At 32.5% G+C, this 26338-nt stretch overlaps 1 protein-coding gene across 10 annotated transcripts in view; it reads left to right on the top strand.

Annotated features, from left to right (window-relative positions):
- The window catches only part of LOC127737994 (uncharacterized), a 76267-nt gene that overhangs the window by 28654 nt on the left and 21275 nt on the right, over nt 1–26338 (top strand). For 9 of the 10 annotated variants that reach the window (XM_052248981.1, XM_052248974.1, XM_052248980.1 and 6 more), the window contains exons 6-19: nt 619–716; nt 6760–6857; nt 7537–7677; nt 9131–9214; nt 10105–10204; nt 10908–11108; nt 11627–11730; nt 13083–13207; nt 13710–13748; nt 16257–17830; nt 19503–19639; nt 19903–20284; nt 21911–23880; nt 25454–25667. In XM_052248981.1, the coding sequence (XP_052104941.1) occupies nt 619–716; nt 6760–6857; nt 7537–7677; nt 9131–9214; nt 10105–10204; nt 10908–11108; nt 11627–11730; nt 13083–13207; nt 13710–13748; nt 16257–17830; nt 19503–19639; nt 19903–20284; nt 21911–23880; nt 25454–25667 (5267 nt within the window). The remainder of the gene's footprint in view (nt 1–618; nt 717–6759; nt 6858–7536; nt 7678–9130; nt 9215–10104; nt 10205–10907; nt 11109–11626; nt 11731–13082; nt 13208–13709; nt 13749–16256; nt 17831–19502; nt 19640–19902; nt 20285–21910; nt 23881–25453; nt 25668–26338) is intronic. The other variant, XM_052248976.1, reaches the window with a different exon arrangement.

Here is a 26338-nt window from a genome sequence, read left to right as displayed (position 1 = left end):
GCAAAAGGTGTCTTTTTTTTATCTTCACATTGACATATACCCCACATTTCCTTTTAGTCATATACGAGGAAATGATGAACCTAAAATTCAAAAGCCATTTAGCATGTATAGTGGTAAAAAATGAGCATCAATTAGAGATATGTGTTTATAAAATATTGCAAGATCTTCAGTTATCAAAGAACTAACATCAATACCAAATCCTGATGAGGGCAAAAAAGCTAAAATATGACTTCAGTCAACCTCTGATGAGATTCCTGTCTTTGGACAGACACATAAACATGTGGCAGGGTTGAATTAGTTTTTAGTCACTCAACCTTCTATTATGTGTTTCAGACATCAGAAGCATCATTTTGAATCAGGACCAACCAGTCTTTTCTTTTGTACCTTGTTGTTGAGCATTTACAGCAGGGTAATATCAAATGCTAAGGTTAATGTTATTAATCTTGACCCAATTTTTCATACCACAGTCTCCTTAAATGTCAGTGATGGCAAGACTGTCAACTGTCACATCCCAGAGTCAGTTTGTCAAACATAAGAATTCAAATATCAAATGAGCTTATTGAAACATTTTAATGGCTTCATCAATTATTTAATATTGTTTAACTTTCTATATTTAAGACAAGCTGCTTTAGAGGAAGAGAGAAAAAGAGCTGCTATGATAGCTTCATTGCCACCACCAGATCCTGATCCACTTCTAGATATCAACATACCAACAAGTAAGTAATTCTTCAAATACCAGTACCGAAGTTTGCTTTCAAAATAGTTGATTATTGGACACGGCTGTTTCAGTCAATATAATGTTTCTTTTGATATATCTGATAGCTGGAAATTCCTTAAAAATTTATAAAATGAAGTGTTAACTGGGATGTCTAAATTTCAAAAAGTACCCAGTATGCAAAATGACTATAAATTATTACAGTACATTCAAACCTGCCTTAATGCTCACATCATTTTAGCTGTCACTTGTCTCTGTCACTTTTAGACCCTCCCAAACATTTTCTTTATACAGCGGTCAACTTATTTTTCCACAAAATCATCATTTCAAATTTTGATAAAGGCCATTTTAATGTTTTTAACTACCAATATAATCATGAAAAAAATATATGTGTTCAGTATCAAAGTCAAAATGAGAATTGGAACCCGTTTGCAACCAAATTACTGGGGAAAAAAATATGTGAGTTTACTGTCACATGCTGAAAAAAACTAGGGTCGATAGGTATTTTTTGGTTTTTTTTTTTTGGTGGGTGGGGAGCTCAATTGTAGTATCTTGATACATATAGCTACATACAGAGAAACAGAAGACACTGTAATGGATCATTGAACAAGGTTAAGTTTTTGTGGTCAAGTCCATATCTCAGATACTATAAGCAATAGGTCTACTATATTTGGTGTATGGAATAATTGTAAGGTGTACATGTCCAACTGGCAGGTGTCATCTGACCTTGACCTCATTTACATGGTTCAGTGGTTAAAGTTAAGTTTTTGTGTTGTGGTCTGTTTTTCTAATACTGTATACAATAGGTCAACTATATTTGGTGTATGAAAATATTTTATGATGTACATGTCAGTCCGGCATGTTTTATTTGACCTTGACCGCATTTTTTCAGTTCATTGCTCAATGTTAAGTTTTTGTTTTTGTTTCTAATACTATAAGCAATAGGTCAACTTTATTTGCTGTATGGAATGATTGTAAGGTGTTTATGCCTGTCTGGCAATTATCATCTGACCTTGACCTCATTTTCATGATTCATTGGTCAAGTTTTCCTGGTTAAATTTGTTTCTTAGATGCTATATGCAATAGGTCGATTACATTTAAAGCATGTAATGATTGTAAGGTGTACATGTCAGTCTGGCAGGGTTCATCTGACCTTGACCTCATTTTAATATATGATTGTTTTGGAAGCCTTGGTTCATTGATCAATGTAAAGTTTTCTTGGTGAAGTTTGTTTCTTAGATACTATGTGCAATAGGTCAACTTTGCATATTTGGTGTATGGAATGATTGTAAGGTGTACATGTATTTCCAGTTTGGTTTATCTAACCTTGACCTCATTTTCTTGGATCATGTTAAGTTTATGTGATATTTGTAGTAAAGCTTTATATTTAAGACTATCAACATAAAATCAATCAAGACGAGACATTTCAGCGTGTGCACTGTTGTCTTTTTATATGACCGCAAAAAAATTTTGTGGTCGTATATTGGTATGACGTTGGCGTCGTCGTCGTCCGGCGTCGTCGTCCGAAGACATACTGGTTTTCGCACTCTAACTTTAGTTTAAGTGAATGGATCTTTTTGAAATTTGACCATAAGGTTAAATACCACAAAAGGAAGGTTGGGATTGATTTTGGGGGTTATGGTACCAACAGTTAAGGAATTAGGGGCCAAAAAGGGGCCAAAAATAAGCATTTTCTAGTTTCCAGACAATAACTGTGGAACGGTGTATGGATCTCTCTGAAATTGTACTACAAGTTTCCATACCACAAAGGGATGGTTAGGATTTGCTTTGGGGGGTTATGGCTCAAACCGTTTAGGAATTAGGGGCAAAAAAGGGGGAAAAACAAGGTTGTCCTGGTTAATGGACAAATACTTTTGTACAAAACATAATTTAAAGCAGTGTAAGGGAGATAAATCAAATACATCATTGAGATTATCTCCCTTACACTGCTTTTAAATTATGTATAAAGTAATGGTTAATGAACAATAAAGATAATTTAAAACAGTGTAAGGGAGGTAATCAAAATACAACGTTTTGGTTACTTCCCTTACACTGCTTTTAAATTATGTTTAAAGAAATGCATATCTATAAAGGAAGACCAGTAAAAATATCTGCAAATGTTGCATCTTTTTTTTTTACAAAAAAATCCATATGAAAGATTTGACAGTATATTTTTAATTCTATTATAAAATAGATTAAGTTAGCACTATGGTAAATTTAAATGGGTAATTATGGTTGCCAACTCCATTGGAAATTTGAATTGAGATTATGACCATATTTTGAGGGAAAGAATTTTTTTGGGGAAAAAAGGGGGGGGGGGATAAAAAGAAATTGTGGGGGGTCAATTTTTTCTCATTTCAGATTTCAGAAATTAAAAAGAATTATTCTTCAAATATTATTTTTTTTTCAAATTTCAAATATTGAAAAATTTCAAGAAGTAATCTTTAATTGCACAGTATGGCGCATTAGATTTGTAAAATCTTTGATCACATTTATTTATTTGTTATGCCGAATCTAACAGTGTATTTAAATTTTTAATTTTGGGTCCAGTTTTCAAATTGGTCTACATTAAGGTCCAAAGGGTCCAAAATTAAACTTTGTTTGATTTTAGCAAAAATTGAATATATGAGGTTCTTTGATATGCTGAATCTAAACATGTATTTAGATTTTTGATTTTTTGGCCCAGTTTTCAAGTTGGTCCAAATTGGGGTCCAAAATTAAACTTTGTTTGATTTCAACAAAAATTGAATATGTGGGGTTCTTTGATATGCTGAATCTAACCATGTATTTGGATTTTTTATTTGTGGACCCCGTTATCAAATTGGTTCATATTGAGGTCAAAAGGGTCCAAAATTAAACTTTGTTTGATTTCATCTAAAATTGAAGTATTGGGGTTCTTTGATATTCCAAATCTAACCGTGTATTTAGATTTTTAATTTTTGGTCCTGTTTTGTAAATTTGTCTACATTAAGGTCCAAAGGGTCCAAAATTAAACTTAGTTTGATTTTAACAAGAATTGAATTCTTGGTGTTCTTTGATATGCTGAATCTAAACATGTGTTTAGATTTTTGATTATGGGCCCAGTTTTCAAGTTGGTCCAAATTGGGGTCCAAAATTAAACTTAGTTTGATTTTAACAAAAATTGAATTCTTGGGGTTCTTTGATATGCTTAATCTAAACATGTGTTTAGATTTTTGATTATGGGCCCAGTTTTCAAGTTGGTCCAAGTTGGGGTCCAAAATTAAACTTTGTTTTGATTTCAACAAAAATTGAATATATGGGGTTCTTTGATATGCTGAATATAACCATGAATTTAGATTTTTTATTTGTGGGCCCCGCTATCAAATTGGTTCATATTGAGGTCAAAAGGGTCCAAAATTAAACTTTGTTTGATTTCATCAAAAATTGAATTATTGGGGTTCTTTGATATTCCAAATCTAACCATGTATTTAGATTTTTAATTTCAAGTCCCGTTTTTTAAATTGGTCTACATTAAGGTCCAAAGGGTCCAAAATTAAACTTAGTTTGATTTTAGCAAAAATTGAATTCTTGGGGTTCTTTGATATGCTGAATCTAAACATGTGTTTAGATTTTTGATTATGGGCCCAGTTTTCAAGTTTGTCCAAGTTGGGGTCCAAAATTAAACTTTGTTTGATTTTAACAAAAATTGAATATATGGGGTTCTTTGATATGCTGAATCTAACCATGTATTTTGATTTTGGACATTGGACCATAATAGGTAAATTAAAAAAATTCAAGTTCTTAGACCACATTCTTTCTGTGTCAGAAACCTAAGCTGTGTCAAATATTTAATAACAATCCAAATTCAGAGCTTTATCAAGCTTGAATGTTGTGTCCATACTTGCCCCAACTGTTCAGGGTTCGACCTCTGCAGTCGTATCAAGCTGCGCCCCAGCGAAGCATTTTATTTAAATGTAATTTGTTTCCACTGGAGGCTGCCGTTGTTGTTTAAAATGTTAAATACCGGTGACGGAAAAGGCGGTAATTTCCGGAATTTCAGAAAATTGCCATAAAAGGTTAGGGTCACAGCGATAAAATGAGGGTCAGTCAGGTGACCGTAAACACACATATTTTTGTCGAGCCTGCGACTTTTGTCGCAGAAAGCTCGACATAGGGATAGCGATCCGGCGGCGGCGGCGGCGTTAGCTAACTTCTTAAAAGCTTTATATTTTAGAAGGTGGAAGGTCTGGATGCTTCATACTTTGTATATGGATGCCTCATGTTACGAAGTTTCCGTCAGTCACATGTCCAATGTCCTTGACCTCATTTTCATGGTTCAGTGACTACTTGAAAAAAAAGTTAAGATTTTTTGTAATGTTAGATTCTCTCTTATTATAAGTAATAAGATAACTATATTTGGTATGTGCGTACCTTGCAAGGTCCTCATGCCCGTCAGACAGTTTTCACTTGACCTCGACCTCATTTCATGGATTAGTGAACAAGGTTAAGTTTTGGTGGTCAAGTCCATATCTCAGATACTATAAGCAATAGGTCTAGTATATTCGGTGTATGGAAGGACTGTAAGGTGTACATGTCCAACTGGCAGGTGTCATCTGACCTTGACCTCATTTTCATGGTTCAGTGGTTATAGTTAAGTTTTTGTGTTTTGGTCTGTTTTTCTTATACTGTATGCCATAGGTCTACTATATTTGGTGTATGGAATGATTGTAAGGTGTACATGTCTAGCGGGCAGGTGTCATCTGACCTTGACCTTATTTTCATGGTTCAGTGGTCAAAGTTCAGTTTTTGAGTTTTGGTCTTTTTTTCTAATACTATGTGCAATAGTTCAACTATATTTGGTATGTGCGTACCTTGCAAGGTCCTCATGCCCGTCAGACAGTTTTCACTTGACCTCGACCTCATTTCATGGATCAATGAACAAGGTTAAGTTTTGGTGGTCAAGTCCATATCTCAGATACTATAAGCAATAGGTCTAGTATATTTGGTGTATGGAAGGACTGTAAGGTGTACATGTCCAACTGGCAGGTGTCATCTGACCATGACCTCATTTTCATGGTTCAGTGGTTATAGTTAAGTTTTTGTGTTTTGGTCTGTTTTTCTTATACTATATGCAATAGTTCAACTATATTTGGTGTGTGGAAATATTTTATGATCTATTTGGCAGTCACGCAGGTTTTATTTGACCTTGACCTCATTTTCAAGGTTCATTGCTCAGTGTTAAGTTTTTGTGTTTTGGTCTGTTTTTCTTAAACTATAAGCAATAGGTCAACTCTATTTGTTGTATGGAAGAATTGTTAGCTGTACATGCCTGCCTAGCATGGTTCATCTGACCTTGACCTCATTTTCATGGTTCATTGGTCAATGTTTAGTTTACTTGGTTAATGTTAAGTTTATGTGACAGTTGTAATAAAGCTTTATATTTAGGACTATCAACATAATATCAATGATTAGTAAAGAAGGCGAGACATTTCAGCGTGTGCACTCTTGTTTTTTTTGGCCTAGGAGGTGAATTCATAAATTCCTTGTGTTCTACTCTTTTTCAGTTTCCATTGAAAACAGTATCACCGACTTTTTTCTCCACAAATATTAATATATTTTGAAAGTTCTATTCCAATTTACAATTTGCCAGAATCTGCCATTTTTTTTTTTTATTTCACTGCTTCAAGAACGATAACTACCGATTGAAAACACTAAAACAATTTAGCGTGATCCCTGCCTTGGGCAATGGCAGAATCAGATTTTTTCTGAACCTTTTTTAAAAAAGGTCATCTCTCTTGAGTGGTCACGTTCAATATTGCATGAGTGACTGCTTTATACAGGTTCGACTGTACATGAAATGTATTTTTTAGGAAAATTCTTTCTCAAATTTGTTCATTGTGACTAGTAGAAGAGAAGAATAAACAACTCTGAATTGTAATGAGGCAGTATTAGTGAAGTCATATTCCTCATATTTTATTTATTGATTTGCATCTAAGTGAGATTTCATTAAGTTTTTTTGCACTTTACAAGCCCTAATTTTATACAAGACTTTTTGTATAGTTTTATATTATTTTTTTTTGCAGAAAAACCAGTAAAGATGACTGATGTAGATAATTTTACAACAACACATTACCATATTTTAGAACAATATTCCATTGATAAGGCTAATCCTGTAACACAGGTGGGTAAAAAGTTTAATTTTCTGTAACACAGGTGGGTAAAAAGTTTAATTTTATCATTCTGAATCTACAAAAATTGTTAAAAAGATCTGCCATCAACACCAAATTCTCCACATAACAAGAGAAAATGAGATGTTAATGTTGGCTGTTCCAGTTGATGCACCTTTACTTAAGCTCTTATAGTTGCAGAAAGTTGTGCCTTACACACTTTAACTAGTATGATATTTATTATTTTCATTGCTTATTTGATATAGCAGTTTTTTGCCTAACCTGAATAAGATACATATGGTGTTGTAATGGTTGAAAGGATACATTTCAGTCAAATATTAAGTGTAAATTTTGTTTTTTAATTCTATCAAAATAATGTTATTTGTATTTATATAAGAAATGTATTTGACAGTTTTCACATGTTAAAGAGTATTATGATAAAAAACAAAAAAATCTCACAAAATGAAATGTAGGGATTAAACAAGAAGTCCTTTATTCAGTTGATTTAACCAATGATTAAAGTAAAGTTTAAACCCTGGAAAGGATACAATTACAAAAATAATATACCGGTAGATATTCTCTTTTGATAAAAAAAAAATCATTGATAATTTAGACAAAATGAGCCCAGTTACAGTATTGTCAGCATATGTTTTAATACAAATTATGATTCATATATAATGAAAACTTTTACAGGAAGATGCGCGAGCAGCGGCTGAGGAAGAAGAGCGGAGAATTAGGGAGAGATCTCAGGAGTTAGTCAGACTGAGTAATGACAGAATGGCCAGGGCGAGAGTCAGACATAATAATGCTCTGGAAAAAGAAATACTTAGTCATGTACGTTTTCATTGAGTAACTGTTCTGAAAAAAAAAGAAAAATAGAAATTTTTAAAGATGATGAGAAATATATATGTAAGACTCAGATTGACGTCTGTTCTCTAACTAAAGTCTGTTCTTCAAATCAACATCCAAATCTGACATCATAATGAAATAAGATTCCAAATCGATGGCTAATTCTATGCTCCTTTAATTGACATATTTTTTGTTGTTCTCAAATCTACGTCCAATATATGGCTCTCTAATTGACGTTCTTTTTGTGAACTTTGCCATAAAGATGTCTCAACTTTATTTCATGAAAACAACTGTCATATTCCTAATTTAATACAGGCATTTTCTGAATTCAAATGGTTGGTTGAATCTTAAACTAAAAAAATAGTTAAAAAACATAAGATTTTAAATCTTGCAGAGTCCAAATAATAATACTTTTCAACAATTGACTGTACTGTTTTATTCTGTATATTGTTTGAGACTGTATTTGTCCCTTAGATGTCTTTCAGTTATTTTTGTTGTTGGGTTTTTGTCTCATTGTCTTATATCCAAATGTCATTTACTTATATGGATATATGGGGAATAACACAATGTAGATCGAGTGGATTAACTTCTTTCAACAAAATATTTAATTCATGTACATGTAATATGATATCAGTGTTTGTATTATTGTTATTTACTTATGTGTGTCCTTCTAGCTTTATTTGATTGATTATTTGGGACAGTATAGTGCCTAATTTGTTGTTCCTTCTCATATATGTTAATTAAGTCATTATGATTTGTAAAGTATAAAGATATATAAAAACAATTATTTTCTTTAAGCGGCTTTACACAAAGACATAACTATATAGATAATATAAACAGAGATCAAACTCAGAATAAATGATTAAATGATATTAGCCATCGTTGAGAGGAGACTCTGATTGATCGGATGTTGTTTTGGTTAAACACAACGTCACATTGGACTTTGATAAGACCGTAAAAATATTGGACACTGATTTGAGAACGTAACTTAATATTGGACGTCTATTTGAGAAAGGGACATCTATTAGAGACTGGACATCAATCTGAATCTAACATACATATACCAAATTTATGATAAAATTAGTGTAAAAATGCTAAAAAAAAATCATTAGATCAAAGGGCTGTTCCATTAAAACATACATTGTACCCAGGGAAGGCACTTTGCAAACAGAGTGACCCCCCATAGAAGCGATTTTGGAGTCCTGCATACATTTTAACCCATACAACACAATATTTCATACCCACCCATAGTTGAAAATTTAAGTTGCCTTCCCTGGGTCCCATATATGTTTTTATGGAACAGCCCTAAGGGCAAAGAAGTGATTTCTGAGTTTCATATATGACTTTTCATTTAGTAATGTCTTTCACAAGTTGTATGTTCTGTATAATATACTTGTTTATATTACAATAATTTGTAAAAGTAATTTGAACTTTTTAGGACTATGATAAGATGCTGATGGACCTTAGTGATTTACAGAGAGCAGACAGAGAAAGGAGGTTACATGTTGTTGCAAACATTCCGGTAAGATTACTGTCTCCTTAAGTTTAATTTGTTTTCCCATTAAATAGCTATTTCTATTAAGAGAATTTTAATTTTAAATGATTTGCTGCATGACGTTTTACTTGACATATATATTTGGTTACTTTTAATATAATTGTGTAACATATGGTTATCTATTTATTTTATGTGATTTAATGCTTCCTCTGTAACGCCTAGATTACACTTTGACTTTTATTCATATGTCCTTCATCCACAATTGTTTTCCATGGACTGCTCCAGATTCCAATTATCCAGTTTGACACAAACTTGTTTGAAATGGTTGTAGATTGCTTAGTCAGAAATCCTGTCTGATGTCTTACAACCATTAAACCATCCCAGCTATAACACAAATTGAACACACCAACATTGCAATAAACATGGCTTGTCTGGACTAAGTTCTGGTAAAATGGTTTAATGATTGTTTCCCATTAGATTTGTATCCTATTACCAATGACCTTACTAGCCAATCTAAATAACAAACATGACTAGTTGCATGTGACAGGGAAAGTTGATAAAAAAATTCTATTTCAAAATCAGATATTTTAAATTTGATGATATATTACATTATTAATGGTTCTTGTCAATAAACAGTTGAACTTGACCCCAACCAAAAGAAAAATAAATAAAATGTTTCTGATAATTGGTCCCAAATTTGGGAAAGTATAGAAGGTTGATCTTTTTTTAACCTCAACCTAAGGTTCTGTCTGAAAAGTTTACATAAGAAAAATCACTCTGTCCAGTACTAAGATACATTATAACATCAACAACATTTGAGTTACCTTGGTCTACAACTGGTAGCCATCAATTAGACGGCATCTTACTTGTTTTGTTATGTGCCTTGATTATTATTTAAACTATTTTTGTTTTAACAGAAACAAGTTTTTGAGCCACCTCACAGAAGGATAGAAGACAGAGAAGACCACCAAAGAAATTTAGAAACAGCATTTGAAGACATGTACATGGCTCAAACAGGTAGGTTCTCTTTAATACCAACAAAAAATAAAATGCCTTTATGGTTTAAAAATTGTTTAATTAATATACAAAATAAAAACAATTAACCATCTCATAATACAAAGTACAAAAAGATTGATTACCAAATAATTGGGAACAAATACTGCTGAAATTAATAAATGAATAATATTGGATAATTGATACTACGGGAAATCATACTGTAAATACAATTTCAAAGGTACAACACAATTCTTCAATAACGAATCTCTTAATGTAGATATTTGTACAACATTCTTTTTCCATTATATTACTTTCTCTTATTCAATATATATAGTCATACTTTTGTTAGCACACAGTGCATAGGTTAACAGAGGAGTTTTCCCTTCCAGTTAAAAAAAAAGGAAACACGACTTAGGTATACTGTTGTCCATGGCATTAACAACTTTGAAAGTTTGTTATTAGGTTACACAGGAAGACATATCTCTGTGTTAACAATTTATTGAAATTATTGATTAATCAAAATGGAAGATAAAAATAGAAAAAAAAGATTAAATCATTCCATTGACTTATTTAAAGCAATACCCATTACATGCACATTTGTGTCCCAAGCAACAATTATCTTTCAGTTTATATATTTATATTAACCACCCTAGTCATTTGAGTTCTTAAGTGAAAGCACTAACAACAATAAAGAAATCTAACGTTTCAAAAAAATCATTTTCAGATTATGTAGGTGATTTAAGTTTAGCACTAGACCCACACCCACCTCCAGAGACACCTTCTACAACAGAATCATTAGAGGTATCCATAATGACAGATGGAACACCTGTCCAGGAACCTACATTACCCAGAATTCCACCAGTTCTTAGAGATATGACTAATATACCAAGAGCACAGGGAGAAAAGTCACCAGTAAAGAAACCAGGTATAATCAGATTGCAACCTAGGATAAGCTTTAAAAGATAGCTGATGCCTGTCTCAGTTAAATCTAAAGAAAAGTCATAGTACCTATTTCACTTGAGCAATATTCATTTCAAGACTTATTATTTAGATTACTCTAGATAAAGTTTCTAAAAGGACAGATGAATGAAAAATTAGCTTATTATTTGTATGAAATTTGTAACATAGAGGCATACAAAAATAACTTATTGCAAACAGATATTTTTAACAAGGCTTTCTTTTGTAAATGTTAAGAAAAGGTTTGATCCAGAAAAAAAATTTCTTGTGGTTAGAAGAGGGTTCAAATTGACTTTTTAGAAAAGCAAATGATAGATAAAGGATGTAAGGAAGTTTATTTCAACATTGCTTCTCTTTTTTTAGGTAATATACCTAAAACTATTTTTAAAGTGGATTATTTATTTTGTAGCTGCAGAGCTAAACTGATAATTTAACAGTCTACAACTTTGGTGAAAAATATGATATATTTATTTCACTTTTTTTCAGAAAAAGTGTTGAAGAAATTAATGGATAAAATAAAATCCCAAAGAGATGAATGGATATCTAAATCTAATGTTGATCTCAATATTCCTGATGATACTACAACTAAGGTAGGTTTCTGAATATTATAATCCAATCCTTTGTTCCTCCAGGGGCAGATCCAGCCATTTTTAAAAGGGGGGTTCCAACCAAGGATAAAGGGGAGTTCCAACCATACGTTCCCATACAAAAGCATTGATTGTCAAAAAAAAGGGGTGTTCCAACCCCAGGAACTCACCCCCGGATCCGCCACTATCCTCCATTTGAATCCCGATTATGTAAATGACTGTAGTTTGATAAATAAAGAAGCTCATTTCCAATATGACGAAGAACAATAGTATTTACAGATTAATTGTGATAGTCCCTTGTCAGATAAAAATTAAAGTGGTCTGTTCTGTTTTTCTGTATGTCCGTATGCCAAGCTTGAGTTTTGCTGTGGTTTTTTTTTTTCTGAAGGAGGTTAAATTTACCTTCTTTTTTTTTTCTTTTTACATATATTCATGTTACGTAAAGTAACAATCATGGTAACCATTGTCTCTCATTCTGATAGGTAGCCATTTCATGGAATTAGTTTCGAGGAATTAATTTGTGCGCTTTTATTGTACCAGTAATAGACAAATTTATTTATTTTTTTTATATGTGGTAATAAGAGGTTACTGATCAAATCTGAGTTTCTTTCAATTGGTGATTTTTTTTTTTGCTGAATTATGCCCCTTTAGTTGTAGAATATTTTTACAAGTTTACAGTTTTTTTCCCACATTATTTGTAGGAGGTAGAGATATTGACTCCTATTGTCGTTGGTTGCTGTCTGCTATATTTGTTTTTTCATTTATTGTCTTAAGCATAAATGAGACTGCTGAGTTGTTTCACAATTTGATTTGCCAGAGCCTTTTATAGCTTACTGTATGGGTTTTGTTTATTGTTGAATGCTATATATCCTGTAGTTGTTTGCACCCTCATCCTTTGGTATGTATCGTACGATGTATGATCATCATCTAAAACTAATCAGATGTCAGTACTTTGTATGGAAGCCCATCATGACATTATAATGATAAACCATTGTGCTTTCTTAAATAAGGGATTATATCAAAAGTATGATTTTCATAATTAGCAGTACATTATATTGTATGACCTGAATGACGACTTATTTATTGATTATGACATGTATATTATGCAGTCTCAGTCTTTTACACTGAGAAAAATATAAATATGGTACACTCAAAATGGTATTGTTAATATATACCATTACTCATTGCATTTATAGAGCAAGCATTACTTTTGAAACCATGAAAACTTAATTTGATAAATTGAAGAAACATTTACTGAGGTCTTTTTAAATGTTAAATAGTCATGTGTTATGTCCATTTGAATATTCAGTGAAAACATGTTTTTAAATGTATGAATGTACATATTATCTTTGCAGGTACTTGAACCTGGTAGACATGTTCCTGGTACTGAAACAGATGAGGTTCCTACCAAGCTTAGTGCTCCTGAAAGTACAGGAGACATATCTGTTGACTCAGTATTAGAACAACAGAAAGAGTTAGAGTAAGTTGTGATCTTTTTTACATATAACAGAGAGGTGTCAAGTTTTCAACAGGACCTAATAGGATCCGTCAATTTGAGGTTTGAGGTTTAAACGATTAATCTTAATAACTCAATTTTAGTATAAAAAGATATCAAAGACTCAGAATTAATGTGCTTAAACATTTTGAACATCAGGTTTGCAAAAAAAAAATATTTTAAAGATTATGAAGTGGAATTTTGTCCTTTTTTTAAAGGGATCCATCCTATAAAAAGTTATCCTGAGATATCAAAACTGCACAAAAATAAGTTTGGTATTTTGGATAGAGTCTTCTTTTATCCCTGTTATCATCAGAGCTGATCTGATTTTACTTGACATAAAATAAAATGTCATGAATTAACAGACATTTGACTTTTACCTATTTCATATACCTTTTAATATGTAACAGCCAGAACATATTCTACTGGTAAAATGTAAATCAGATTGATAACCTAAAAAAATAAAATGATACTTTAAACTTTACAGTCCGATACTAAATCTGATGGCGTACGGTACTAACATGATGTAAGTATTCATGCTCAAGCAATCAACAAAGTCATTATCACATTTCTCTCCTCCTCATCAATCAAGGGTGATAAGCATATATATCCCTCCTAAAAACTTCAAATGTAATTTTCCACCAATGTTCTGTTACCTTTATTCATCTTTCCATGTTCTTGACTTTTGAGATCATATTATATTTTAATCCTTAATACCACATTTATACACTTAAGGTCAAGGAATGGTAAAGGGGCAATGTCACAGATTTTTTAATTTTTTTTATTTTACATTACAATTTGAACTCCTTTTTACATTTTCCGTTTTAAATCTAGCAATATAATTGTTGATACATCAAAATGGAATAAGGCAGCCTTATTTTCGTTGTATATGAATGAAACAGAAATTCATCTAGCAACAACATATTAATTTCTAAAAGATATCAATGAATTGTTTTTTTTAATAGTGGAATGCAGGTTAGATGATGGATTTAGTATTGAGATATGATGAATTTAATAGTTTTAAGAATGTTGCCTTATGTGCATTCTATACAAATATGCATCTGTTTTAAGAATATTCATTCCATGATATTTGTTATTATAAAAAAAATTTTTTTTAAGAATCATTAGCTCAGCATGCCAAAGTTGTATAGAAAACCTTTTAAAAGGCTGTGGCTAAGTCTGATTGTAACTTGACTTGAACACCATGTTTAAATTAACACTGACATATCATACAAATGTCACATAAAACAAGCAAAAATAAGTGCTAGAGAAGCAAAAAAGAAGAAACAGCATTGTTATAAGCAGTGATTGTTGTGTCATACAATTGTTCATTGAAGTATCCCTTTTGCTTGTACTTAAGATATAAACTTTGCCTATTCAAAATTGGTAAAGAGATACAGAGTTGTCAATACATGTATAAGTAGCTAGAGGGGATCAGAATTTCTTTTTTTTTTGATTTTTGCTATCATTAAGACCAGTTAGAGGGACAAAATTGTCATTAGGTGTGTTAGGTTATTTTGAAATATCTTTGATATTATTTGCCTTAAACAAATTTGAATAAAGGTTATGTGTACCTTAGGATTAAATAAATCTAAAAGAAGAAGGGGGAATTAAAACAAAAGATTCCACATCAGTTGTTGTAAAGTATTAAGGGTTGGTGTAAGAAGACAGATTTTATTACAGTTCCATTGAAACCATTGTCATCAAGTGTGACAAACTTTTTTGCACATAGGTGTTCTAACATACTGCATTTTGGCTTTCACATTACATCACACAACAGATTGCTTGTCACAGTAGAATATTTGATGCTGTTTGGTGTCCAATCTATAACTGGTTTTACTTACTGTGGATTTCCTGGTTGAACTTATATTCTAAACTCTGTATTGTTTTTATAGCTCACACATTATTTCATGATAAAGTGCACACATTAGCTTTCAGTATCTTGTATCCTTTACAAATTGTCAGAAATTTAGCAAAGTTGAGTCTTGTTATTCAGCAAGTCCAGTTGAAGCAGCTGGCACCATTTTACAGTTATTATCCATTGTCAATGAAGCTTTCCTTTAAGTATCTGCTTTTTTGATAAAGGAGTAGGTTCGATAAGCCCCTTAAACGGCCCCTATTTCTAGCTACAATTTCAAATAAGTATTTATGGGCCAATATCACAACAAATCAAAGCCAATACAATGACTAGAAAGGAAATATGTCTGTTTATTGATATGTTACCTTCTTGCGTTCTATTCATGATGTCACAAATAGCACTTATTTTGATTTTCTACAAAACTTCAATGAAAACAGGTAAATTTCCATTTATTTTTTGGACAGGAAATATAGAGCACATGCGTAAACAAAAAAGATCTTTTCACATTATGTTTTTTATAACCTTTTACATATCTGACTTGAATATTTAGTTTGTCGATACCTGCACTTTATGTTTCCTAGGCCTAAATTTAGTTGAAATGCAGACAATTTTGTCAAAAATTGCAAAAATCTATATTTTTGGCCTATTTTGGATGTAAAAACCAACACTTTAAAGCTAGGACAAAAAAAGTACTATTTAACTTCCTCAATGTCTTTTACAGCTTAACATTTTTTAGCTTGAAACATTGAACTTAATAGTCTGGGCCAAATATGGCCCTTACCGAACTTACTCCTTTGTTCTTGTCTTTGCCTGAATGATAACAGGACATTTATGGAAAATCTACAAAAATAATTATTTCCTATTTTTCCTTAATTTTTGTCTCACCTTGACCAAGTTGAAGTTTGCTTGCCTCATTTTCACCAAATTTAAAACTGTCTGGTTTAAGTTGTTCACTCAGAATAAAAGGTGAATTAACAAGATGCCATAGAGATAAAATTTTTACATAATAAATTGCAGAATAGGAATTTGATTTTGCAATATCTTGACAGAATACAATTAATTTGTCTTTCCATTTTAACTGAAAAGTCCTACTGTTGTAACATTATCATTGATGAAAACATGGCATCAAAAAGGTCATTTACTGTTTTCTAATCTTCATTGATTGATTTTTTACAGAAACCAAAAACGAGTGTTAGAGGAGAAATTGAAAGCTCTAGAAGGGGAGCATGCTGCTTACAAACAAACAGCCAAATCTAGACTAGCTCATAATGAAGGGTATCCTCCAATACATACCCAGCTAATGAATGGACATGCTACATCAAGAGAACAGATGTCCTCTAGATATTCTTGGTCTGTACCCCAAAGTATGCATCAACCTCCATTGTCAACTGGTCCCATCACAGCAAAACCATATTTGACAACAGCTGGTACTGCCCAGCCACAAATACAACAGCACATGCCAGTTCAGCATACTGACAGAATTGGTATGACAGTATCAGAACAACCATATCCCATACCAGTTACTCTGTTGCCAAGAGAACCAGTTGTATCATCATTACCAAAGCAGTATATTCCTTTGTCTCATAGACAACAGGGTGACATGCCACCACTGTCATCGGTAAATGTGAGTAGTAGAATTCAGCCTCCAGCCTACACCTCAGCCCTCTCACAGATCCTAACCCAGCATGAAGCTGGAAGTTTTGGAGTGAGGCAGCCAGCAGTACAGTCGCAGCAACAATATATTCCGCCCAGTGTAGCACCAGTTTCTGTGTTTAGTCATGAGTCTGTTCATCATCCTTCATTGTCAATGAGTTCATTATCTGGGTCGTCTGGAGAGTATTACCCACAAACTTTTCCTACTCCATCTCTTCCCATTCCATCCACAGTTGGTCTGATACCAGTAACATCCTATGCTGCTCAACAAGACCACTCTAAAAAGATTAAAGATTATCAACAATACTTACTACAACGTCATGAACAAAGTAAAAAAGTGCTTGCTGATACCAGAGCTGAAATTGAAAAAAGGCGACAGGAATTACTACAGAGATTTCCACAATTAGCTGGTCAATCTCCTGAAACAAACAAAGGAGATGAACAAATCACAGCAGCAGATAGTCGAGCAAATATTCCTCCCCCACCTGAGGTAAGCCAGACAATTGCACAAACAACAGAACTATCACCAAGTAAGACAGCTATATCTTCACTTGTGACACAACTTGCTTCAGATCCATACTATGCACAAAGATTGGGAATTGGGAAAGAGATAAACAGTAAACCAGAACTAAGTCAGACTAATAATAAATTTAGAGATGTTAAAAAGTCTCTTCCTTTTGATGAATCTCTACAAGAATCACCTTACACTCAGGTTCATGATTCTGGTGGAAAATTTAGACAAACAGAATTTGACTCTACAATGGAAACAGATGATAGAAGAGATTTAGATGATACAGTAATGTCATCATCTACAGACAGAGGGAGCCCTAAATTACCAATGAATGGAAGACGATCAGCCCAGTCAGCAGAATCTGATATGGATACATCAAGTCAGAGTACAGGAAGAGATCAAAATGAAATATATGATAACAGACAACAGGAGTTAAAGAAGCAATTAGAGGAAATACAGAAACAGAAAGAGGCCATATTACAGAGGCATGATATGGCACATCTTAGACTACATGCTGAACAGGAAAGACTTAAATACCAGATGGCAGAGGAAGAGAAAAGATTGACTCCTGATTTCACTTCAGAAGGTATGTAACGCCTTGTTATTATTTTGTGACTTTATAGGGTTTAATCTTCAACTACTGAGATCCAAAATTCAAACATGAGTCCCACTTTCTCATAAGAAATGAAACGGTGGGAACTTCCAATCTGAGTATTGTAATAAAAATATGCAATACTTATCACAAGTTATAATTGATTAATTATTGTTTTCTTTTTGTTCATTGGCAATTATTTTATGCATATTTCCATTACTTTTAGTTCTCAACTTTTAGTTATTATCAGAAATTGTATTTATCGAGATTTACAAGTGATAGATAGCTGTTTCTGATATTTTCAATTATTATTTTAACTTCTTGCCTCCTAAATGACATATTATTTTGGACATAGGTTTTATGGTTGTTTCTCTATATCAGTCCAAATTTGATTAAGTTGTAAGCTCAATTTTACATAGACTTTTCGTAAAATATCAGTGACCTTGCATCATTAAGGCCCTTATGTAACACTTTTTGGTAGGATAGGATTCACTTAGTCTAAATTTAGGACTTGAATGACTTTACATTGTGCAATAAGGACTTATTTTTAAATACCAAGGTGTATTTCAATAATACTGCACCACTACACTCCTTTTCAACAGTACAATGTTTATCAATAGTTTGTACGTCCCTCCTATGATAGTTGTGATAACATCAGCTTGAAACTTAGTATACATGATCATTATAATGTGAACTTTTTAATATGATATGCACAATTACAGTTGTTTACCATAATTTCAGGGTTCACTGAATCAGTACATTCTCAGGTTAAAGTTTTTGGTTAAGGTAGTTTACCATGAAGCTGTGGTCAGATCAACTTGAAACTTTGTACATCTGTACATTATGATATGAACTATTCAAATTATATGTTAAATTTGGGTTTTGACCACAAATTTACAGTTTAACTGAACATAGGAATATAGTGTGAAAAGGAGGGGTGTTCCATATGGACACAGATATGTATTACAGAGAAGTCGATCTAGTTTTGAAGATATTTTTTTAATAACTGTGAGATTGTTATTAGGATGTGTCATTAAATTTTTGTGAATTATAAATGTATATGTTACATGATTAAATTTTCCTCAAAATATTTGTGTCTTCCGTAGAACAAAATGGTGATTATAACTGTCATTATTCCATGAACAAAGTGTTTGAACTGTTTCTATTATGATTTGTAAAATTTAGGCTGATATTAATGAGGTTTTTATTTAGACTAATTTTAAAGTATAAATCAATAATTAAGACCATAGTTTCCAAGGTAATTCATACTACAGATTATAGTTCTAACTGACATGAATTAATTAATTAATTATTCCATAGTGACCACTGTTTATTAAGTGACAGGTGGGATTATATTATTTAGAATTTAATACTTATTTTGAAACATTTTACACTGCATACAAGAAGTGTATACAGTATTTTGAAAATGATATTGCAGCAGAAAGATTTGAAATTGTGTAATCTCTTTTACTTTAACTCATTAATTTTTCATATTAGAGCTGTGACAATGACAATTAATTTTTAATTAATTAGTTATTGAATCGTATTAAATATAAGTAAATCACTCTATATGAAATATTGGATTTTTTCAATTGTGTGTGACTGTTTCTTAACACTCAGATAATGTCATTGTGGTGAAATTTATGAATTTTATTAAATTTTTTAGATTCAACAACAGAGGTAGACACTGATGAGGAAAGAAGAGGAGATATCTTGACAACTAAACACCTGAGAGGTCCACCGCAGAAACAAAAGTTAAATCTTCTTGGTGAACATAGACCCCATGAGCTTAGTACCATACAGGTAAGAAACAACAAGAAACAATTCAGGGCAGTGTTCCCCAATGAAATACAAAAGTCATCTAGAAAAATTGGCATAAATTGTTTAAAAAGTGTGTGTTGTTATAATTCAAAAGAAGACATGGAAAGATTGGAATTGTATTTCTGAATTGTAGATATTTTGTACTATGATTATAGCCCTCTAATTTTCAAGAATAAATTATAAAAACTGCTTAAATTCCCTCAAGAATTTCTGTCGAGTTTAAAATACTTTGTTGTATTGAACAGGAGGTAGATACTCCAAGGAGTGCACAGAGATCTTTAGAATCTGGAAAGCCAAGCCTTTCATCTAGTGGCAGTTCAGTGTCAAGAAGATCATTGGATTCCTACCACTTGTCCACAGGAACTATCCCAGAGGAAAAGGAACCACAAGAACAGTTTGTCACACCCACCTATCCTAGGACTGCAGGAGAGACTGGCTACCAAACTCAGCAAATTGAACAGATACTTGAAAGAGCTAGAGAGTTTGACCCTAGTGTTGTAGATCGACTGAAGCAACAAACCAATGATATTTTTGCTAATATTGCTACACCCCCACAGAAAGGAGGCACCCCAGGGAGTAACATGTCATTATCCATGGGATCACTTACTCCTGATTCTTTATCAACAGGTTAGTTCAGATAATATTAATGGCACCTTATACTTTATAATTTAATAATACATTATATGTATAATAATATTATTTACATATAATTATGACCTGATAGTTTCATTTTCAGTACATGTATAAAAAATTGTTCCAAAACACCTATTGTAATCTAGCAAAACAGATTTTACTACTGAAAGATTGACTTTCTTTTCTGACAGTCACATAAAGAATTATTGAAAGAGTTTTTATGCCCCCGCCGTAGCGGAGGGGGCATTAAGTTTTACCCTTGTCCTTCCGTCCGTACGTCCATACGTCCGTACGTCCCAAAGTTGGTTTCCGTTCTCTAACTTTAGTTTGCCTCAACCAAATGTTATGAATCTTAAACACAATGCTTATTACCACAAAATACAGATCAAGTATGAATTTTGGTGGTGTCACTTTTACCGTTCTAGAGTTATGCCCCTTTACAAAAGGGAAAATTGCTGAATTTTTCGTTTCCGTTCTCAAACTTAAGTTTGCCTCAACCAAATGTTATGAAACTTATACACAATACTTATTACTACAAAACTCAGATCAATAACAAATTTGGGTAGCGTCACTTTTACAGTTCTTCCGTTATGTCCCTTTATAACTTTATATGATATGCAAGCGGGGGCATCATCTGTGTCCCATGGACACATTCCCCATTTATTTATACAGAAAGTTAGAAATCATTATTTGGAAAGTTGAATTACTGTGGATTCATTATTTCTTGTTGAGGACTGTTTTTCATGGATTTCATAGAGAAAGGTTAAGCACAAATTTAAGTGTTTGACAACATTAATATTTTCTGGAAGCTTGAACGCAGAATTTGTTAAAATGACCAAATCAAGCTTCCACAAATTTTTTATTTTTTTCTCCATCTAGGTGCATTCGAAGTCATTCAAAGTTTTCATTCTTCAAATTTATTAAAACAAAAGTACAAACAAAAACATATTCAGGAAATTTTACTATTGATGATATTAATTTTCTTTTTGTGTGAGAATGGTAAGCTTACATTTGAACAAAACAGTTTACATTTAGACAAGTTCATAATTAAATGAAAAGATCTGTTTCCTCGTTATGATTTACTAAGAATACCACATACCAGCTGGGCACACATAAACACACACTTAATATTCTCTCATCACATATTTGTGTAGATTTCATTTTATATTTTTATCTATGTAATGTTAAAAGCATGCTCAATTATAAAAGTGTAATTGTAATGGTACTCAGGAAAAGATTTCATATACAATGTACATATGTCAGATTCATTTTGTTGCTTTCAATAACTTGAACATGTATGAATTAAACTATGATAATAATGCCCTAATGAATATCATGCTTTTAGTTACTTGGAAGATGAACTATTTGTCATGATATTTTTTTGGACCATATGAAAAGTATGAAATAATTGAAAATAGATTAATATCATATACATATTTGAAGGATGTTTATTTACATCATCATTTTGAAATAGCCTCAATACTAAAATTGTTTGTAAAAAAAAAATCATTTTAGAACCTTAACAGGAAAGAATTTTTCTGAAGAGTCTCTATGAATATTCATGTACATAAATTTATACTTATTAAGATTATCATTATATACCTACTGTTATAATTTCAGGTCCTATTAGTGACAGTAATGTATCTACGCAGTATAACTCTCCTTCAGATGCCCCAGCTTTTAAGGTTGTCAATCAAAAGGGAAGAGACAATAGCCGTAGTGACAGCTCATACCGTAGCGGAATGTCATGGGCTGATGAATTATCAAGCTACAGTGGACAATATCATTCCATGAAGATGGACGACAGTAGTAAAACATCAGCAGATTCTAGACTGGAACCAAGTTCTAGGGTGCTTAATTCTTCTAGTCAGGAAAAACTCAACCATCAAGCGACAGATGATAGACGACCAAGTAAAAGTCCAGTGGACAGGAAATATGATGTATTTCATATGAAAATAGAACAACCAAATATAGAAAAACCTGGCAGCTCATTCAATAGTCGTAACTTTAAGCATGTAGATGAAAGTATTTCTTCTGATTCTTCCAGTAGGTTGAATATACAAGAACTGTCAGAAATAACTCCTTTAGAGAGATCAAATAAACAAGGTGAACTTTCTCAGTATCCATTACTTGAAAAATCTGGACAGATGGAACAGTCTTCCAGTGATGATCGTTCAAGGGGATATACTTCAAGTTCTGCTGTTAATGAATCATCTGCTAGAGAATCCCCATTGGGCGGTGCTGAAGACAATGTTGAAGACAGCAAACTTCTGAGAACTGGTGAAAGCTTAGCATCAACTGCTACATCTGCAAGTAGTTACATGGATCTAGATGCTGTGAGTGGAATAAATAGACCTTTTGATTTCATTGGTCAGTTTAAATTCACTGCAAAAGATCACTCAGTGCCTAATTCAAGTGATGATTTAATAGATCTTGATTCCAGCAAATATACAGAAAAGGGTGGTTTTACCAGCACACCATACACAACAGAAAATAAGATGTCATCACAACTATTGTCAGAACCATCTCAGTATGATTTGACTCCAGGAGACATCCAAGTAAGAAGTGGAGCTATTCCTCAATCTTTTGGCATCAGTTCAAACCAAACTCCTGCATTTGTTTCAAGAAGTGGTGAGTTTGGATCTGATTTCTCGGACCAGGGGTCTGGTGAAAAGAAAGTTGGTGTCACATTAAGTCAGTATAGTTTAAAATCTGATACACCAGGAGTTACTTTGATTGGTAAAGAACTAAGTCAGTACACCATTGGGTCAGAAAATGTGTCACCACTTAGTCAATATAGTATTGAAACCACAGAAAATATTTCACCTGACCAAGCAATTAAATCTTTATCCCAGTATAGTTTGGAACCTTCTGCTAGCCAAGACACCAAAGATGATTCCTCACTTAGTCAACATAGTCTTGATCCATCAAGGCAAATATCTGGCTTCAGTTTATCAAAGGGAGACAAATCCATGACACAATATAGCTTTAGCACTGATTTAACTGCGGAGACAACTCAGTCTTCAGGACATGATCATGTTGATGGACATTTAAGTCAATATTCACTTCAAACAAATGAAAAATCTTTGACCCATGGAAAGCTAAGTGACTCAGATTTAATGCATACTTCAAAAATGCCTGCTACAGATAATTTGTCTCTCAGTCAGCATGCATTAGATTCTACAAATGATGATAATGACAGCATTGTAGAGAAAAAATTTGCAAATTTGGACAATTTGATACGGGAATCTCGAGATCTCATTGCAAAACACAAAAAGTTAATTACAAAAAACAAAGAATGGGAAGAACAATCAACAGAATCTACGCCTGAAAGGAAAAATGATAATCAGAATAGCAACAATAACAATTTGATTGAAATGATGGGCCTGAGATTAGAGCCAGAAGTGATATCAACAAAGCTAGAGACATCAGAGTCAAGTTTTAATGTGACAGATGATGTAAGTCCAATGATGATCACAGCTTCTAGTGCTGATATGACACAGGACCACTTCAAGACAGTTGATTCTCTCTCTATAGATAATAGTGTCGGACACAAGTTTGGAGATTCTGCTCTATCACGGTTGTCACAGGTAAGTCTTCAGCATGTTACTCATATGAAACCATGACACTTCATACAACTGCTAATGTAAGGAGCAATATTATAGTATTAATGTATTGACTTTTTCATATTGGCCCTGTAACATGCCCGAGGTATTAATAATGGCCAAGGATGGTTGTAATGCCCCAGAGGCAACACTGAGGGCCATTACAACTGTCTGAGGCCATTATTAATTCCAAGGGCATGTTACAGGGCCAATATGAAAAAGTCCATATATTGATACTTTTATTAACCAACTTCATTCAAGAACAGTCAGAGTCCATAATTAATATTAAGGATATATGTATCAGGGCCATTATGGAAAAAAAAACATATGTACTTTGATGCTTCTGTTGACAAATTTTATAATTAAATATGTGTTTGTTCATGAAACATGGCATTATTTTTTAGATAGAATTGGTTTTTATGTGTGTGCACTTGTTCTTTGAGTTTCATTTTTGACAACTGGAATAGACCATATATCAATTATTCTTTTTGCATTGACTGTTAACCGTTGTCTGTTGAGTTTGAATCCCAATGTTGAAGACCTTGAAGTGAACTCTAAATGTATAATGTTGTATTGGCTTACTGTGCCCATGGACATGATGGAAGATAAGGAATGAAAATACCATTGATTTTTTTAATTAACATAAAAAAATATATCAATATAACAATGTGTCACTGAATTGTAATTTTCAAATAATGGAATGTTAGTTGATTGTCAACCTTCATAAATTTAAAAAAAGTTGTCACTTATTTAAAGAAATAAACGTACATTTTGATTTAATCGATGTCCCGTTTCATCTGTTCATAATGCATGGCTGTGATTTCGTAATGCACGGGTGTGATTTCGTAATGCATGACTGAGATTTCGTAATGACTGGCTGTAGCAATTTCTCCATTCATAATGACCAGTTGGCGAAATTTTCCATTTATAAAGCATGGGCATTTCTATACATATTATAGTAAGTTGGTTAATAAAGCTTTGTTATTGAAAGGAAATATCATAGAAGGTTGGGCATTACATACAATTTCTATGCTATGGCCTCTATCACCAAAGGTCAGGCATCAGAGTAAACTACTATCAAAAGTCAGGTACTACATAAAACTGTTATTGTCACCAAAGGAGAGGCACGGCATAAAATTGCTTAGTAAGGCATCTATAACCAGAGGTCAGACACTTCATACTAGTGCTATTGTTGGGTCCTTATCACTACAGGTCAGACAGCACCTAAAACTGCTAATGTAAGGTGCCAACTCCATAGGTCAGACAGAACATGATATTTGAAACAACATATGCAAATGTTTAAAACATTATCATAATTAATAAAAAGATGATAAATTTTTAAAAGTACAAACACTGTTATTCCATAATTTGTTAAAAAAAAAAAAACAATTTCTGATATTAAGATTATTATTTTTAGCTTTTTTATTATAAATTATTCAAAGAACAAAACATGCTAAAATGTACATGTTATTATAAAAACAAACAAATATCAGGACACTTGAAAGTTTGTGAAAACTATTTACATTGTTTGTTTCAATTGGTTTTTTTTTTTATTCAGCTTGACACTACAGCAGGTATTTCTGATGAACCAGACTTGACATTGGTAACAGAAAGTTCCGAAGTCAGCATAAATCAAGAAGGACAACTCACTCATCGATCAGAGTGTAGCAATAATGATGATTCAGTATGGTCATTTGAACAACATGAGCAAAGTGCAAGGAGTTCTCCAGACATAACAGAGAATGATTTTCCTGATTTACCTCAGGATAAAGGTATCATCATATCTATGATCTCCATATAAAGTTAACTGACTTTGTAGACTTCAATGGGAATGATATATAGTTTATTTCGTAATCGGCCATTTTACTACCAGTATACAAATAGTAGTTTACAAATATGGTATCCTGCTACTATTTTAGGTGAAAGGATATTTCAAAATTATTGTTTACATCACAGTTTATTTTGGTCTTTGCAGCCCTCATTTTAGCAATGTCCATTTCTTTTAAAAATCAAAACTAAAAATTGAGAATGAAAAAAAGAACATAAAAAGGTCAGTGTTATAAAATAACAAGATAAAAGGAAGTAGTTACAATATTTCACATGTTATGCCCCACCGCAGCAGAGGGGGCATTAAGTGTTATCCTTGTCCGTCAATACATCTCAAAATAAGTTTCCGTTCTCTAACTTTAGTTTGCCTGAACCAAATGCTATGAAACTTATTCACAATGCTTATTACAACAAAACACAGAGCATGTTTGAATTTTGGTAATGTCACTTTTACCGTTCTAGGGTTATGTTCCTTAAAAAATTAAAAATTTTTGTCTAAAGATCTGCACCAACAAAGGCTATTTGTTGTGCCAAAATATGTGCCTTTTAATATGGTATCATTGCTTTTAATTTGTAATCTGTTTTGTTGCACTAATCTTTAGACTTGCATTATTTT

Source organism: Mytilus californianus, unplaced genomic scaffold (assembly GCF_021869535.1).
Source record: "Mytilus californianus isolate M0D057914Y unplaced genomic scaffold, xbMytCali1.0.p SCAF_4, whole genome shotgun sequence".
NCBI lineage: Eukaryota > Metazoa > Mollusca > Bivalvia > Mytilida > Mytilidae > Mytilus > Mytilus californianus.
Note: the sequence above shows the minus strand (reverse complement) of the source record. Positions and strands in the feature narration are given on the sequence as shown.